Source organism: Siphateles boraxobius, unplaced genomic scaffold (assembly GCF_051911475.1).
Source record: "Siphateles boraxobius isolate OS27281-9 unplaced genomic scaffold, OSU_SipBor_1 66, whole genome shotgun sequence".
Lineage (NCBI taxonomy): Eukaryota > Metazoa > Chordata > Actinopteri > Cypriniformes > Leuciscidae > Siphateles > Siphateles boraxobius.
The window spans coordinates 27,782,299-27,801,316 of NW_027509193.1; the positions used below are offsets into that span (position 1 = coordinate 27,782,299).

Here is a 19,018-nt window from a genome sequence, read left to right on the forward strand (position 1 = left end):
ACGCGAGTCCGGTAATTCTCCAAATGGAACAGCGCGTTCTTGAAAGCGTCACTCAGCTCGCTCTGCATGTAAATTTTAGGCAACAATAAAACGAAATATATTATAAAACACCACTCTGTCCCTTTTCGTTTTCATTTAAATAAATTTTAAACATTATAGGCACACAAATGTGGTTCAGGCAATGTATAGACCTGATTATATTATTTACTGCATGTTTAACGTTAGCCTATTTATAACAAAACGAAATATAAAACACAACCCTGCATCTTTTCATTTAAATTTTAAAAATATTAAACATATTCCTGGCAATATTTGCATTTGTACAAATGTTGCAATAAACAACATTACAGTGATAATCTTGTAATAAAATAAAAAATGACAAAACTCAACCCAGTTAAATTTCAGTTTTAGCAATAATAGCCATTATAAAAGTATAAGTAAAAGGTAACGTTACAAGAAGCTATACAATAAGAGATAAAGCAAAAAATTCAGTCAAATATACAAATTCAGCGCTGGTCTAACATTAACGTTACAACGGAAAAGTTAAATAGCCTAAATATATGAAACTTCACTTAACCCTCAGCCAAAACGATTGGCCAGGGAACGAATTATCGATTCACGAGACCAAAGATCACCCGTTAAATTTACACAAGACGAATTACCACTACAGAGTCAGCGGCAAACGTCAGAACGACTAGCCGAGGAAAGGCTGTTCCAGGCGGGGACCATGAGCGCCGAGCGCCCGGTGATCGCCTGGAATAGATCAAATTATCATAAAACATTATAAATAAACCACAGATTTGAGCTTTAAACAACTACATTCTCGTCTGAAAAACTCTTAAAACTACATTTCGTGAAAGAATAACCATACTATTATATTCCAACTCTATATTAAAAAAATGGCGCTGCTTTTGTTGTCATTCCCCTTGTAGCTCGCGCAAGTGACGATACTCTGTCAACCAATCAGCGTTCTGCAGTGAGTCTAGCTACACCCTTTAGTACCGTTCCACTGTGCTAGGTACCCCAACGGAAGGGTACCCAAAAAGTGGTACGGTACGGTTCGGCTTTTTGGTACCATTCACAACTTTTGACAGTGGAAACGCAAATAATTGCGTACCGTACCGCTCAGTGGAAACGAGCCATAAGTACGTTAAGCTAGATCAACATTAGAATAACATACAGATCATATTCTAACATTTCATCATGTTGAACTAAATAACATTGATAGTTTTATGTACATTTGCTCACCTGTCTAATAAAGTACATGCAACACTTGCGTCTCTGTCAAGTCGAAGTTAGTCGCAGACGTGGAGCTCTCGGCATCTCGAAAAGCAATCTTCGTTTTAGTCCTCTTTTTGTCTCAAAGTCTGCTTGCCATGGTTCATAATGTTTGAACAAAACAACAACAGCGTGAGCGTCCTGCTAGGCATAAATGGCATAACCCAGTTGTCAACGTCTGTCGCCATGGTTACTATGGCAGTACGAGCGCAAACCTGGCGGAAACTGAGGCTAACACGGATATGACCTCATTGACTGGCGACTCCTCACCCCTGCTCACACGTCCCGTTTCCTTGGTTAAAATCACAATTTTCTCACGATTTAAAAATAGTTTGAAACATTTTGGATATTGTAAGTAATCAACTTTATCAAAATATATAACATTGGCCTAGTGGTTTTTGTATATTTTACTGCAAAAATCCTACATATTGTACCTTTAATTGGAAACAATTATTTTACTCTCGCTTCAGGTGGTTTTTGACTTGTACGAAAAAGAGTTTATGCTAATTATGGCCAAATAATCGTCGCTGGACGATATGGCCAAATTTTATATCACGATATATTTCTTAATTTCGGTCGATACGATATAATTCCGATATCGATATGAACAATATAAAAGCCTCAGAAAAACTGCCAAGAACGCCCATAACAGATGTCTGTTCCTACAATCTTCTGAAAAATGAATTTGCCAAGTCTATGAAATCTGCTGGAGTCTTTCGCTACTGCACCATAACAAACTACATGAAGCAATGAAATAACCCATCATAACAATAATATTCTCTTCTCAATACCTGCTACAAGACTATGAAAGCATATGGGTAGCAATATTCAGTTTGAAATGTAATATGCAAAATGAAAATGTAATATGTAAAATGGCAATGCATTTCTGTTTTTAAATTTACATTTGCCATAACATTTGTGCAACATTTGGTAGACAAAATGGGGGAATTTTTTTCCGATTTAAATCCCATTTCCTGAATTTACATAAATTAAGGGACTATGGTGTTACAAAATCCAGGAAATGATTAAGTTGATTATAATGATAAATTCTGCCAAAAATAAAAGTATGCTACTAAACTATGTATAACAAAAACATGTCTTACTTTTTTCAAGACTTGAGATAATCATTTTATAAAGTCAAAAATGTTCACCATTAATGTTTTGTGTGTAAATAAAACTGAAATATACAGAAATTGAATAAGGTTATCAAATAGTCTGAACTGCATAAATTATAAATTAAATATAGATTAATCTTTATTAAAGCTACACACGTTCTTTAGACAAGATCAGTGAGTAATTTGCTCTGTTCCCCTTTGTACTTTGGTTAACTTAACTGACAGACAGAATTGGCTGCTGTCCCTTTAAGATCTGTCGCTGATGAGAGGATCTTACGCATTTAATTTTCTCATTTAGGCTACTCTTAACTAGTGATCGACCGATATTGATTTTTTTATAACCGATACAGATTATTTGCATGTTTATGTGCCCGATAACCGATATGCAGAACCAATATTTATTTACTGTTATACTTCTGTTTTTGACACAATTATTACAACACAAATGAACTGAACAAACCATTTTATTTATAACAATCACTCCCTCCTATATAATATATATATGTATATATATATATATATATATATATATATATATATTATATAATCATTCCCTCCTATATAATATATAATATCCCTCCTATATAATATATATATAAAACTTTATATTTATACACAAATAAATAGAGGGGTCTGAGTCCAAAAAATAAAGTGCCTTTGTTTAAAAATAAAAGCTTTGATGATGTAAAAAATAAAGCACAAACATTATTCTAACATACTGGGGGGGGGGGGGAGAAATCTAAATTACATGAATTTTAGGCAAGGCAAGTTTATTTATATAGCACATTTCATACACAATGGTAATTCAAAGTGCTTTACATAGAAGAAATTAAAATAATCAAAAGAAATCAGAATAATTAAAACAGTATAATTTTAGTAGCTATTTTAGTAGTGTAACTTAATACTCCCAGTTAAGCAGAACTAGGTTGTAGTGTAGAAAACAGAGTGTTTCAGCATTCTGCTCTATAAGCCTGCTTCGTTTGTTTTCATAAATGGTAAATAAATCAAATTACAATAAAAACATTTATATTATTACATTATATAATTTATATGTATATTATACATATAATTTATAAGCATCAGCAGCAACAATGTTAACAATAGGCGAAATAAATGTTAAAAGTGTAATGTTTCCATATGGAGAAAATAATTGACAGGGAGTCATATCACCTTTGCAGAAATGTAATTCATTTTAAACAGTTTTAGAAGGTTTATGTGCCGTTTAATAGGTTTAAACTAAGAGTGAGGAATAATTCACTGGGTAATATTAATTCACTGAATAATATTAGCTGGAATATAACATTGTCAGGAAAGTAACAAACAAAACAGCATATACATCATTGCATTTTCCAACTAGTATGTTATTAATTATTAATAATATTTTTGTAGGTGTAGATCATGAAATGCTTTCTGACAAAGTGCTGTTTATCTATGCGCATTTTCACAGAACTATATATAGGCTACTCAACCGCGATCGCGCGTGCAGATAATACATAATTAATTTCCACAAAGCGGTATATTTAGATGTGTATCAGCAAAATAATTGCTATGTAGTAAATGATCATATAATCTAGGTTGTTTAAACAAGATAATCTTGTCAAAAGTTTCATTCAGTGGCCGTGCTTGAGCATTCCTGATCATCAACCCAGTGAGTGCTCAGCAATATGAACAAACTTTTTTTCAAGACTAATGGTGAGCAAATACAACAGATAAAGAATTAAATTCAGCGCTTTTATTTTCAACATGCACTCATTCATGTGTGTTTTATTTAATTCATGTAAAGTTACGTCTTTATTGGGGCAGGACATGACGGATTATGCTACGTGACTCCATGAGTTCGTCTCAATTTGTTAGAACCAAGCTGCATAAACTATATCAGGCATTTATGTCTCAAACCTCATTTCTGCATACCTTTTATGTTAAAGTTGAATAATTAAAGCAAAGCAAGTAGAACATATACTTTACGTGTGCACAGAGTTGTTGTTGACTGATCTCCTCAGAATAGGGCTGCAATGGCGGAATTCTCAAAACGGCCACAAGATGGCGCCGTTTATCGGCGAATCCGATATTACAAAACCGATACCCGATTATTGGAAAATGCTTAAATATCGGTAAACCGATACATCGGTCGATCACTACTCTTAACTTTCATTTAAGATTTTATTTAACTCATTTAGACTGTTCTTGTGAGGATACAATTGACAAAACGGACATTTTGGCATAAATGTGTGTGTTAATATTTAAGCGCTAAAGAAAGAGAACTGGATTCTGCGCGTCGTGTTCGTGTGTGTGCGCGCGTCACTCTATATGGCTCTGATTCACAGGGAGCGATACCTGCTCATTAGAACTTTCGGTGAGCTATTTTTAGAGTGTGGACGCGACGCTCCTGGCCGCGGACGCGCGCGTCGGCACAGTCTATCTCCTGATCCTCGTTTGATGTGTTCCCGCTGCTAGTCGGACTCGGCAGTCACACTCCGGCACATTTTGCAGCACGCTGAAACACCACTGAATTAGTCTTTCCTCTCTTATCAACTATTTCGTCTGCTTTCTCCTCACTTGTGGAAACTCATTCAGTCACATTTGCATTGCGGTCAGGGGCGCTCATTCTGTGGCTGAAACTTGCCGCGTTGGAGATCCGCTGCTCTGAGCAGTGGCTGCGTGTCTGTGGTGTACGTCATCAGGAAAGTAGCCAATTGTGTTCTGCTCTTTCTGACGGCTGCGCGCCTAACGTCAGTCAGTGACAAATGCTGCTATGTATATTGAAATATCGAAAATGTGTTTAAAAATCATATCACCGTTATCGAAAAAAAAATATCGCGATATATATTGATATTGAATTATTGTCCAGCCCTAATAATGGGAGATGAAAACGCATTTACGCCTTGATTGTAGTATTGAGTTTCAACCAATCACAACACGCTTGTCCAGCTGACCAATCAGAGCACATTGTGCTTTCGGAAGAAGGGGCTTAATAGAGATGGGAACTTAACAGGGCTGCGTTTCCCAAAAGCATTGTAAGCCTAAGTACATTGTAGAACCATAGCCACCAATGGTCGCTATGATCAACTTGGCTCACGATGCTTTTGAGAAACCCACTCCAAAACATCTGGCCATTCTAGTAAAGCCCAAAAACAAAATCAAGACTGAAAAATGGGAGGATATTAAAGGGGGCCTATTATACCCATGTCTGATAACTCATGACTTGTCACTTTCTGTTAACTAGATGGTCTAAAGAGAGACGAGTGGTTCTGGTTAGTTCTGTTGAACGGAAAAAGTGGACCACAGTTCGACCTCTCCCAACAAAAAAACCTGTTCCTGCTCAGTTTGAAGTAAGTGTTATTATTGTTTTTTCATGTTAAAGTCCATTTTTCTTCAATATGAACAGAAATGGATGGTTCATAAATTGTCACTGTCTCTTGAATAATTGTTATTCATGCATGTTTTTAGATTTGCTTGCATGTGGCAGCAGGCAAAAAGTGCCAGTACATTGGAAACTGCACATTTGCTCACAGCACAGAAGAAAGAGATCTATGGACCTTCATGAAAGATAACAATAGTAAGTTCATTATGCGTTTGAGTGCTGGAGTTGCATGACTTGCATTTAGAGACACACTTATATAGGAATAATTTTTGTTTTAGTTAAGCTTCATTGGTCATTATTTCCAGACAACCAATACATAGTGAGTGGTAGTATTGAACAATATACCTGTGCTAGAAAGATAATTACGAGACCCTGCTATTAAAAATGGTACGGTTCCACATTTTATTAGTTACAGGTACTTTAAGAATGACCGCATTCTAACAAGAGTTGTATTGATTGATTTGCGTCGATGCGTGACATCAGGAGTCAGGGCTAGTGTGCAGAGCTCTGCTTCCACTTCCAGCAGGGAGTAAAATGTATCCGTGCAGCGCATGATGGATTAAAGTTATCGTCACCTTAGAAAACAAAAATATATGCATGCATGAGAAAATAAGGCGTGGGACGTGTGATGTACTTCAGGGTCTGCAGGGCTCAAGGGCCTTTCTCACTGAACGTGATTAAGCGACGCAACTTTTTTTCTTTTTTTACTAGGATCGCTGTAGCCCCTGACTGAAGATTTTAGGAGCGCAAGCAGAATATTTAGGGGCACACGTTAAATCAGCTTGCAATGCATTTATTCAAATTTCCCCCAAACTAACAGTAATACTGACAAATTCTTTAATTATAAATAGACTTAAAATAAAACTGCACATTGTAATATCTGTATGTTAAGTTCACAGGGCTCCAGACTAACATTCGAGGGCAGCAACACCGGAGCCACTGAGTTCTACGAAAAATATCTGGTAGCACTGGGGCTAACAATAAAGCACTTAGGCCATGTGTCCACCAAAGTGTTTTTAGCCAGCTGAAAACGCTAGACACTCTGCTGAAAACGCCTAGCTGTGGGCGCTTGAGAGCGTTTTGGCAGCGCTGCGTTTTTTTCAGTTTAGATGATTCGTTGCTATGATACAGAATATCCTCAGCACAGTTTACTTGTAACTGATTTTGCAGATAATTTGTTTCATACTACAAATTAATTTTTTATCCATTTTGTTCGGTTAGCTCTAACATCGTTGTACAGAAAGAATGTGACAGTTGGTCGTAGTGTTGCTTTCGTCAACGAAAATTATGACTAAATATCGTCGTCAACGAACCTTTATCACGTTACGAAAACAAGACACAACGTAAATGCTGGTCATGTGACGATGACTATAATTAAATGTATAATGCAATATTGTTGACGAATAAAAACGAGACTAAATGTGGTTTACAAAATAAAAACTATGCAAAAATATCTCTTCATTTTCGTTGACCAAAACGAAACGAGATGAAATGTTATTTCGTCTCGTTTACTTGCGTTATTATTATTATGCAGCATTTCTGTTTCCTGTGTCACTTCAGGGGCTGTATCAGATCGCACTGCGCAGACGCAGGCGACTTCACATCCTCAAGCCCCACTCGCGGCATTATTTAGATAGAAGATGCATCTGCTGCGTGAGTTACGCCTGTTTCACACATACTCCGTGTGTAGTGCGTATGCGGTGCGTGTTGCGGTGTGTATGCAGGAGCAGCGTGCACTATTGTGCTTCCACATGTGCTGCGTTTGCAGTGCGCAACTGATCTACGGCTGTACCACACAATATTTATTCTCTATTTTTTATTTCAAATCAATATTTTTAGCCTACATCCATTGTCGCGTTGTTGAGGTACTGTGTAGATCTCTGCTCTGCTGTTTTGCACGCACGCTCCTGGAGCGCATTGCCGGACCGCGTGCGGTGTGAGCGCTCTAACCTATTAACATGGGTGCGGGAAAAAATACGCACCATATACGCACTGCAAACATGTGTGAAACATGTTGTAAACGACAACAAACAAAGTTAAGTCTGACACAGAGAAAGGGATTCGTCTTTGGGAGGAAAAGAAATGACATTTGGAAAAACTTTCATTTCATGTGTGTAGGCTACTTCTAACATGTTTGGTTGGTAAAATAAATATGTTGTAAATTCAAATCAGAGCGTCCTCTGTGTCTGGAATGGATGTATTCTTGAGTCTATAAGGTAACAATAATATAATAAGATAACTATAATAAGATAATATTGTTTGAAATGGGTTTGGCTAAAATAAAATGTTGGCTACTTATACTATATTGACTGGGTTAAATAGAATTACACTACTAAAAAGAGACTAAAATACAATTTTCATTGACTAAAACTAGACTGTCTTTCGTCGACTAAAACTAGACTAGACTAAAAAGAGTATGAACGTGTCTAAAACTAATAAAACTAAAATGACAGCTTGACACTAAGACTAGACTAAAACTAAAATTAAAAAAGGTCGCCAAAAACAACACTAGTTGGTCGCTGTGATATTTTTCCCGACCCTCATCTACTGTGATTGGACGGCTATGTAAAAAGTGACTGATGAGCGCAGTGTTTTACCAAAAGTTAAACATTTTTCAACTCTCGGCGACCAGTAAAAAACACCGGGCACTCAGCGCTTGAGCATTAAATACACGCTCAGCGCCTCGTTACGCTCATGGCGTTTTAAAAACGCGGTGCTCCCATTGAAAACAATTAGGATTTTATGCCAGGTCCGTGAAAAAACGCTTTGGTGGACACACGGCTTAAGCTTAATTTAGGGTGTAGATCAAATTAACTTTAATTATTGTCATTCATAATGTCTTCATATTAATTAAACTGCAAAACGAGTGAAAATACATTTATATTAGGGAGTGAAAATATCCAATAAGCATCCTACTTTTTACAATGGTAATTGAATTATTATATATATTTTTTTTAAATAAGTTATTTTAAGTTTTAGGAATAAGTTTTCCAACATCTTAAATTTTTTTAGTTTTAGGACAATCTTTGAAGGATGAACAAAAAATGCGTTGGTCATTACATTAAAAATAACATTTATATATGATATTATAGTTTTGAAGTGCTGGAAAAGGATGTGTAGTACTTGTAAGCGTTTGACTATTTCTGTCACAATACCATGGTTATGATGGTTAGATACTACATTAGCATAAATCCATGGTGAATGTTGCTAATTTGTGGACTGAAAGCCTTCTATAAGTGTTTCTCCTGGTTACCACGTCAGCGCTGTTTGATCTGATATCTGTCGAGATCTGCCGCGACTGGCAAATTCGGGGCGCTGTCTATTATTGGTCCGAACTAATTAACGGTCCGTGAAGCATAAATGTGTACCGCATTTTTGTTCCGCTTTAATATTAAATCAATAATATTTATCGTTCCAAAATAAATATTTGGCCGCACCGGCAGGAAAAATGGTCGCAAAATGCGTACCAATTGGTTGCAGTCTGGAGCCCTGTGAAGAGAGTTTGCGGTTTCATCAGGCAGAAGTCCGCTTCATGACTCACAAGGAGTTCATAGGCCTCCCCGTTACACACTACAAGCGTCTTTGTCGCTGCATGTCGCCAGTGGGCTTTCCCACTACTGGTTGCATAGTAATGTTTGTGAGTGACATTAATGGATGTTAATTTTTTTGCTGCTACAAACAAACATTTTGGATGGAAACGTCTAAATATAAATTGAATCGGTACATAAAATGCATAATATTAAAGATGAATTAGAAACAGCGAGTACTCTTTGCCATTGCGGCTATTTAACTGCAGCAAAAGGACAAATGCCGGTCTATCTAGGCTCACAAAACCATTCAGGCTCAGAGTCAGCACGGTGAGTACCACAGTTTGTTCACGAAGACACATAAAATATAGCACTGTTTCTGACTGCTAAAATGAGCTTCAGACAAAGCACTGAAGAGCGACTAATAATGAGCGCTCCGCTGACTTCATTCCTATTGGTTGTCGCTACTGAAAGTTGCTCTTCATTTGCATCAAGTTAAACATCTCAACTTTGTCACTGTGTGCTGGACATACCCCATCCAGTCGCCGGAAATCATCCGCTCTCAATTGAAATGTATGGGATCCTGTCGCTGGTTGTGTGAATGCACTTTACTCTGACTATCAGAAATCATCATTGTCTTCTGTGTATCAGAATAGTTCATCGTGTCATCGCGTTCATGATCAGACGTACGGCTATATCAGTGTCCTTATTTGCAAATATATTTCATTTTAAGATGAGGTGGTGATGTGTGTGTATATAATGTGCTGGTTCATGTTTAGAGCACTAGAGTATAAGAATAATCCATAACTTGAAACGCGCTTACCACATGATCCTCGTTGCGAGTGTTGTTAAACTCACTGCGGGGTTCTGCGGAGAAACCACTCATGCGCCGTCTGCATGATGTCACATACTAAATATTGTTAGTCTTAATTTCCATGTGTTGTAGTCAAATTCCAGCTCTGACAGCATTGTGGGGAAAATTAAACAACACTTTTGTGCTACTGTGTTGATGAAACACACTGGCACATGTGTACCGAAAGCCACGCTGAACGTTCAGAGGTGAAGGAACAGCGCTGAAATGGTCTTTCATGACGTTTGAATTCTCAGCTGTGATGCGTTTTCATGCATACTACGACACATATGCACATTTATTAAATGCATAATAAATAATAAATGCAGAAAAGTGTTCAGAACTGAATGATGCAGAATCCGGCTCTCCAGCCACCGACAGCCAATCACAATAGATTGGCATCCCAGATGCATGCTACAAGAAATTGCTCTGAAAAACACAAAAATAACCAATTTCCACTTGTTTGCTTTTAGTGTTTTCAGTGATGTGCAGCCTGTACATATCTGTTCACATCTCAAAAATGTGTTTGGGGGTTTCATGACCCTTTAAAGTGACAGCAGACTAACAAACCTGCTGGCTGTTTGATTAATCTTAAACCAACAACAAAAGAAATCTGAAAATCACCCACTGCTTGACTGAGTAACTTAAATAAATTTAACTTTATATTTATTAGGAATCAGTGTATTCATTTATTAGGAATCAGTGTATTCATTTATAGTGTGAAGTGCTTTTCTTTTGTCACATTTGATTTAATTTCTTTCTTGATTTTCTATAGAGAGTAGCTTACCTGAAAAATTTAAAGCACTATTTCATTTGTGTCTTTCTAATGTTGTATTTGTTCTTATTGTTTGCTATTTACATCTTTTCTTAGTATTTTATTTTTATCTTCGCTATTAAAACTATAATATTATACTATATTGTGATTTTATAAAATTATATTTAAAAAATGTATAATACTTGTGAAATTAAATAAATTACTAATAAAAGATTTGTCATATCACCCAACCCTATCCCAACCTGTTCAGAACTGTGAAAGGTTAGCGAATGTGATTGATGACATGATAATGTGATAATTGCAAACATCTCTGTAAGGAGATGTGTTCACACTGTGGCATGTAATTCTTTTTAAATAAAGGAGAGGGAATGGTCAAAAAGCAGGGCAGGAACATGCTGGTCAAGTGAGTTTATTTTATTTAAGAATTTGAAGTTCTGTTATTCAGTTACTTTTACTGTGTTTTATTTTTTTGCCGTGGTATTGATTCAGTATTAGTATCGAGATATATTTTAGACTGGTATAATGTGAAGTCATAATGTGGCCACACAAGTGAGTGGTTTTATGTACCATTTGTTTATTTAAAGTTGGTTTCTCAGCTCTGGCCCTTGGGATCCACTTTCCTGCAAAGTTTTCTTCAAACACACCTGGATAAGCTGATCAAGGTGTTCAGGATTGCTAGAAAGGTACAGGCAGGTGAGTTTGATCAAGGAGCAAAACTTGGCAGGAGAGTGGGCCTTGAGGGCCAGAGTTGAGAACCCTTGTTTTAAAGGTACACTATGTAACTTTTGGTCCTATATCGGTTAAGAAATAAAACTGCACGCATTTTGCTGAATAACATAGTTTTGGTAGTTACTTAACCCTTGTGCATCAATTAGAAAAAAGTTAAACCTAGCTGCATAGAGGACAAAAATGTCCACGTCAAAAAACTGTCCGAAAAATTTGAATCTTGGGAGCACAGACTTAAGTTTGGTTTCATTTTAAAGAAGACCCTTGGCAGATTATTGCTGAAGTAAAAAAAATGAAGTTTATGAAAATTATTTGAGCAATAGTTTATATAAAATATATATTTTATGAAACAAGTTGAACTCTAAAACGGCTAGAAAATCAAAGCCATAAATCTAAATAAGGTCCAAATTTCAGGTTATCTCAAAAAAAGCTTTCAGTAAGATTTTGTTTGGGCGCAGTAACAGATTTTACCCATTGGGTGCCAGCAAAACTCCACTGGTGCACAGTGATTGGATTTGTCATTTGCTGTTGAGTTTTTCTCTCTCACTATTACGAACATACACACACATTTCTTTTATAACACGCATACGAACCACACTGACATCCATACCAACACACCCACACAAATATCGTTGCATAATTGATCCAATTGGCTCTATAATATGCCGAAGCAGAAAACCGGAATAAAGCGAGTATTTGCTTTATAGGCCAAACCTGAAAAAATGGCACCATCTGATAAGAAATAGTACAAATGTAAATTTTTTCAGCCTTGCCAACATAATGAAAGCCTCTTAACCAAGATTGCATAATTTTATAGTTAAATGGCCCTGGGATTAAAAATCGCACTTTTAATGGGTTTCAATGGGGCCATTGTCAAAACGATGCTAGGAGGGAGGATTTTTTTTTTACCTAGTGCAAAATAGATTTTTTTAAAGGAAATGGGGTGAAATATTAAAATTCCAATGAAAATACACACCTGTGGCTAATTTTATGCAGTTACCATTAACACAGACAAAGTTATCAAAAAAACAAAACTGAAAAAGCCAAAAATGTCCACAAGGGTTAAACAAATTCTTAAAAGCGGAATTAGATGCAGCGGGTTTTCGGTTTGTTTAGCGTACGTGAACACTCAGACTTATTATTTCTGCGTGAACGGCCTGCGCAGTGGTATGCAAACACACATTGACAGACAGGGAACATGCTATAGGACCGTTTGGACCGAACGCAACGATTGAACTAACGTTCTATGCTCCTACACCTTCCAGACGACATGTATTTATAAAAATGCATTTAGACCAAATAACAGAGTGATTGATCAGGATATGAGGAGACGTTCAACCAGTGTAGCAAAAAAAAAAATTTCTGCAGAGAATCACCTACTACGGCACCTTTAAGACATATAACCAGTTTAGATGACTCTAGCTAAAGATGTTACTTTAGCTTTACCCATTAATATTTATGGGATCTTCTGGAAAATAAATTCCTGCATAGCACTAAAACAACCATAATGAAATGATCCTTTACAATAGATGCTTTACAATGCACTCTTTTATAGAGATGCATATGGCAATTCATCAGTTCAATTAAATACCTTATTCACCTGTTGAGTAATAAAATCGCCATCTCCGCATCACTTTTACAACATTTCAAATCCCTCAGAGCTCATAATAAAACAAGAATCAACATCACCTTGGCTTTTGTGAGATGGCGTGAACTGTCGTGTTCTCACTCTCCACTGTTTGGTGTTTATTTAAAATGGGTGATTTCCTGGAGGTTTGAGATTTAGCTGCTTCATGTCAACCTTTCTTGCTCATTATGACAACTAACCTCTGCCACTCACACACCATACACGCGTCAAAGTAGCTAGAGCTTAGGGCTGGCTATTGACACTTTTCACAATTCGATTCGCTTTCCATTCACAAGCTTGCAATTCGATTTCGATTCAATATTGATCATTTTGGATATCAGGTACAATACTTGGCAAATTTTCTCAAGGAAAACAAATCTCTTAACTAATGCTGTAAACTATGGGAGTCAGTTGTAGCCTACTATAATATTGAAGGTAAAAATTAACTGATTTGTATGCAAACACTTAAAATACACTTTTATTTATTTTTATAATAATAAAGTTATATGAAATATAAACTGTTAAATGGTGTCTCTCATAAAAACTTGCCCGATTTATTCAAACATGAATTAAATATTGAAGAACATTAAAAATGATAATGAATATGTAATATGGTGCATATATTTAGCAAAATGCTCCTCTCTAGAGTTAATTTTTCTAGCTGACTTACGAGTTTATGGTCACTGGATGTAAATGTGACATGACATTGTTTACAAGCTGTTTCACTGACGTCTTTCCACGGTTGAAACACCGAGTGATTCTATGTGACAATAAGGAATTCGATTAGTTGTACTCTATCTTTTAACACTTTCAGATGTTATTCTTGTTTATTTCACGCTGTAACTGGTATTATTAAGGCGGAAGAGAAGATCATTTGCGCTCCTCGCTGCTGCTTCTCTTGAGCTGCGCCAGAGCGATCTCACGCCACAGCGCCAATGTTTTTGTTTTTGATTTTCGTAAGAAAATGGAGGTAATTTGAAATCTGAGACTGTTTCGTATCAACAAAGAATATTGCGATTTATTGGATGGGATACGCGCTACAATGTTCCATTCATTCATCAACTGAAAACGGGAAGGCTAGCCTAATCGATTCTTGGGATTTAAGAATCAATATCGGTTCGTAAAAATGAGAATTGTTTAAAATCGAGAAATCTATATTTTTTTACCCAGCCCTACTTGAGCTACTGTTCTCTATTTACGGACATGATGAGACACAAACAGGTTGTGATGTATTTACGCAATTTCCTGTGAAAACCATTAACCGATCTAAAATATAAACGCCTATAATATGCTTAACACAGGTAATGAGGGAAAGAAAAAAAGTTTTGGAAGGAATGATGTATTGATTCATTAAGTTCTGTCCATTTTGAACAAAAAAAGGTTAAAAGTGTAGGAGACACTGGGGACAGTTGCCACAGGTGATGGTTGCAACGTGTCATTTTTCTCCAACCAGAAACAAGCTAGAGTAATGCCACTCACACTGCACATGCTCAATTGGATGCTCTATTATATTTAAGTAAAAACTTATGAAAAAACGATTTAGTTCATCACGTTGGAGCAAGGACGGGAGGTTTATGTTTATGTGTGTGTGCACATGCGAACACGCGTGCAGATGTCTGTGACCATGCGTAACGTATTGTTAAAATGAAAAATGGTAATATAAAACATTAGTTTTAAAAAAAACTGGCCCGGGGTCAGTTACAACATCTGACTCCTTGCATTCAAATGCAAATTGTGAAAAATATAATTATCTTTAATTGGTTTAGACTATTAACATGCATATGTAAGTTTGTTGTATAAACAACTGGTTTATCTAATCCAAACCGTCTCTTGAGTAACAGAGCCAAATGCAAAAAGTGTTGCAACTGTCCCCTGTCTGCCCTACCTTTTAAATAACTTTCTCTTAAACAACTTCCCTGTTCTGCAGACGTCAGTCAGGCCAGTGTTAATCATTAGCCAAATAGCTGTAAGCTTATACATACGCTTTCATTCCTGCATATGTAAAACGGTAAGATTGTGAAATATTACAATTTAAAATAACCAGTTTTTTAGTGTAATATATTTTAAAATGAAATTTAATTCTGTGGTCAAAGATACATTTTTAGCATAATTTCTCCAGTATCACATGATCCTTCAGAAATCATTCTAGTAGGATAATCAAAAAATGATGCTCAAAAAACATTTATTATCATCAATGCTGAAAACAGTTTTGCTGCTTAATATTGTATTTGTAACATTATAAATGTCTTTAGTGTCATTTTTTTTCCTTTTAATGCATCCTTACAGAATATACAGTGCCTAGCATAAGTGAACACACCCATGCTAAAGTTGACTTAAAAGAGGAATAAAAAATCATCTTTTGGAAATTGATCTTAATGCCTTAATTTAAAAAATGAGGAAAAATCCAACCTTTAAGGACACAATGTTCTTTGTGAATGAATAATATATTGTAAATAAATAAATGTTCTTCCTTAAAATACAGGGTGCATAAGTCAGTACACCCCATGTTAAATTCCCATAGGGCATAAAAAAAAATAGTTTGGTTCCGGTTTCCGACCGACCCTGTCAATTTATGTGCGACCCAAATTTATTTTATGAGCTTGGGGAAGAAATAATACAAATTAAATAAATACACAAATAAAAAACTTTGAGGCGAACTATAATTTGTTTTTGTACAGCACCGTATTTGTATAGCCTGTTGTCCTCCAGCAATGCGAACAAACGAGGCAGCCACGGATGTTCACACATCGTTGTTGTCATGTAGATGCACTGCTGCGCTTGTGACAGGGCGCATGAACTGAACGAGCAGAGATAGAGAGAGAGCCCCGGTCGCGCGCGCGCGCACTCTCTCTGCGGAGCCAGGCGAAAGTATATAGGCTTCACCGTCTCAAAACTAAGCACTGTCTTGCTCTCTCTCCCTCGCACATATTAATCAAAATAAATCGACACGATGGCAAGGTCGGAAGACGAAAGTTTCATGTGGAGCATTCGGAGATTTCTTTTTTCCTGAATTACCGCTGGGTGGGAATTGTGCTAAAATGCTTTGCCTTATCTTCTCTGAAAAGCGTTCCACACATTCAGCTGACATATAAACCACACTTTAAAAAAAAAACAAAAAACTATCCAGTGATAATGTTTTCTGTGATGACACAAATCTTGTGGGATGTCCTTACCGCCGGGATAATCACACAACGCGCACACGTCCGATAATGACACGTCTAATTCGCGAACTAATGACTCATTTGAACCGATTCGTTTTAATGAATGGTTAAAACAACTGATCTTTCCAACACTGAACTCACGAGACGTCTGAATCGGTGTATAACTAATCGGTAACACTTTACAATAAGGCAACCCCGTTTGCCCCCGCGCACACATTTAAAATCAGCGTGTGTGTGTGTGTAACATGTTGGGACACACAAGGTGGTAGAGTACATGTACAGGTAGGCTATATTATTTAAAAATAGAGTAGCTTATCCATCGCTACTGTAAATTAAAATAAAATAAATATATATAATTATTTCCTTCCCATCCCTTGCTGCCACTGAAAAAAAAAAAGTCCCTACCGACCCATGACCTCAACTGACAACCAACCGGAACCAAACTTTTTTTTTTTTTATGCCTAGAGGCAGGCAGATTTTTATTTTTAAAGGCCAGTTATTTCATGGATCCAGGATACTTTGCATCCTGATAAAGTTCCCTTGGCCTTTTGGAATTAAAAAAGCCCACATCATCACATCCCTTCACCATATCTAGTGATTGGCATGGGGTACTTTCCATAAGATCATCTCTTAATGCAAATCATACCAGCTATTAGGCTAACTGGAATAAAACCATGCCAATCTCTAGGGGTGTTCGATCAATCTAACATGGGGTGTCCTGACTTATGCAAGCTGTATTTTGAGGAAGAGCATTTATTTATTTACGATGCATTATTCATTCACAAAGAAAATTGGTGTCCTTTAAAAAATGAGGAAAAATCCAACCTTTAAGGCATTAGGATCAATTTCCAAAGGATGATATTTTTTTTATTCCTCTTTTTAGTCAACTTTAGCATGGGTGTGTTCACTTATGCTATCCACTGTAAGTATTTCTTTCTTTCAGAAAAACCAAAGACATTCTACTGACCCCTAACTTTTGAATTGTGGTCTTGATATGATAGATTGACTCATATTATCACCCAGTGTTGAAAGACACGCATCTCTTATAATGATCATGTGTATGCAGTTGCAGACATGGAGCAGCTGTATGAAATGTGGCTGCAGTCTCAGAAGCCGGGCTGGAGCGAGGAGAGCACCAACTTTGCAACCCGAGAGAACGGCAAACAGATTCACATGCCCACGGACTACGCTGAGGACGTGGTATGGAAACTTGAGCAGCATTCATGTTTGCAAACATCATTAAGATAGACCAAGGTTGTGTCAGAAAGAGGTGTGATAGTGTCCTATACACAAAAGCAAGGAAATTACAAAACGCTGACTGTCAAGGACGGCACATGCACTCAGGGCTAGGGGTGTGCCATATCATACCGTCCACGATAATACCGGTATACATTTTTACATGATAAAAACGTGTCATATCGCGATATCAATGATATAGCGACGCGATGACGTATGGCACATTTACGTTCCCTAGCACGCACAACAACAACACCTGTCTGAGCGCGAGAGCAGCCTGTCAGCCTCCGATGACGATTTAGCAATTTCAGAAACAGCTTTAGTGTTCAGCGGGGCTGCCGACGCGCGTCTTCTCTCGTGCGCGTTTAGGAGTCGGGACATGACTGAATGGTCTCTTGCACAATCGGGCCATCAGTGCATCGTAACTAAAGTTTATAATTTTAAAGTCTTCTTAATTCTTAATCAGTTTAAACATTCAAGTGGTTTTAAACCATCCAGTAAGCTACTCGCGCACTCTCTGAGAGAGTTGCACTGCGTGCATACATAGAGTAGCCTACAGCTCGCGAGAAACTAAAGTTATTTTTCGCGGATTATATCGCTTTAATGTGGGGAAAAACGCACAATTGTGTAAAACTTCCGGTCTTGGTAAGTATACTCATAAACAGTCGGTTATGTATAAAACGCATGTGACAGTGTGACAGACAGTATAATGAAAACAGCAATTGATCCGCGCACTAGCTGTAAAAGTGACAGCAGCCATAGGCTATGCGTCTGTCATTAATGTTGTCTTCAAAACAACAAAAGATAGGCTGATAATTCTCATTCATTACAATTAAAGCTATGTATTTAATTTAATCAGACTGTGTTATTTTACATTTGATTACTTTATTATGTTTCTGTAGTATTTCTGAATACTGGTGTTAGACCTACACAATTTAACATTTAATTCAAAGATTGAAATCAAGCTTCCTTGTGTTGTGTAAACTCTTAACAACAAAATTACCACATTGTAAAAACGCAATGAGTGAGCAAACATTTAGGCGAGATAAGCATAATAAGAAAATTTTCAACAACAACAAAAAAAATTCTATATCGTCATAAATATCATTATCGCAAATATTCTTGAAATATCGTGATAGAATTTTGAGGCTATATCGCCCACCCCTACTCAGGGCTCTATTATACTTTTGTCTGCTCTGCTGTCTCTCTCTGTTTTCACCTTCTTGGACCACAGTTTGCAGTGTCAGTTCAAAAATCTTTTTTTTTCTCTTCAAATTTTTAAAAATGCATTTCGACCCCTGCAATCTGTTCCAGTCCATTGTGCTCCTCTAGCTGTTTTTGAACATTAAACACGTCCTGTAT

The 19,018-nt window shown here is 36.8% G+C and overlaps 1 protein-coding gene across 1 annotated transcript in view; it reads left to right on the plus strand.

The window, feature by feature from the left end:
- zc3h7a (zinc finger CCCH-type containing 7A) overlaps positions 1–19,018 on the plus strand; it is a 30,584-nt gene that overhangs the window by 9,066 nt on the left and 2,500 nt on the right. The window contains exons 19-21 of the mRNA XM_077213363.1: positions 5,617–5,722; positions 5,841–5,949; positions 17,487–17,620. Coding sequence (XP_077069478.1) covers positions 5,617–5,722; positions 5,841–5,949; positions 17,487–17,620 — 349 coding nt within the window. The remainder of the gene's footprint in view (positions 1–5,616; positions 5,723–5,840; positions 5,950–17,486; positions 17,621–19,018) is intronic.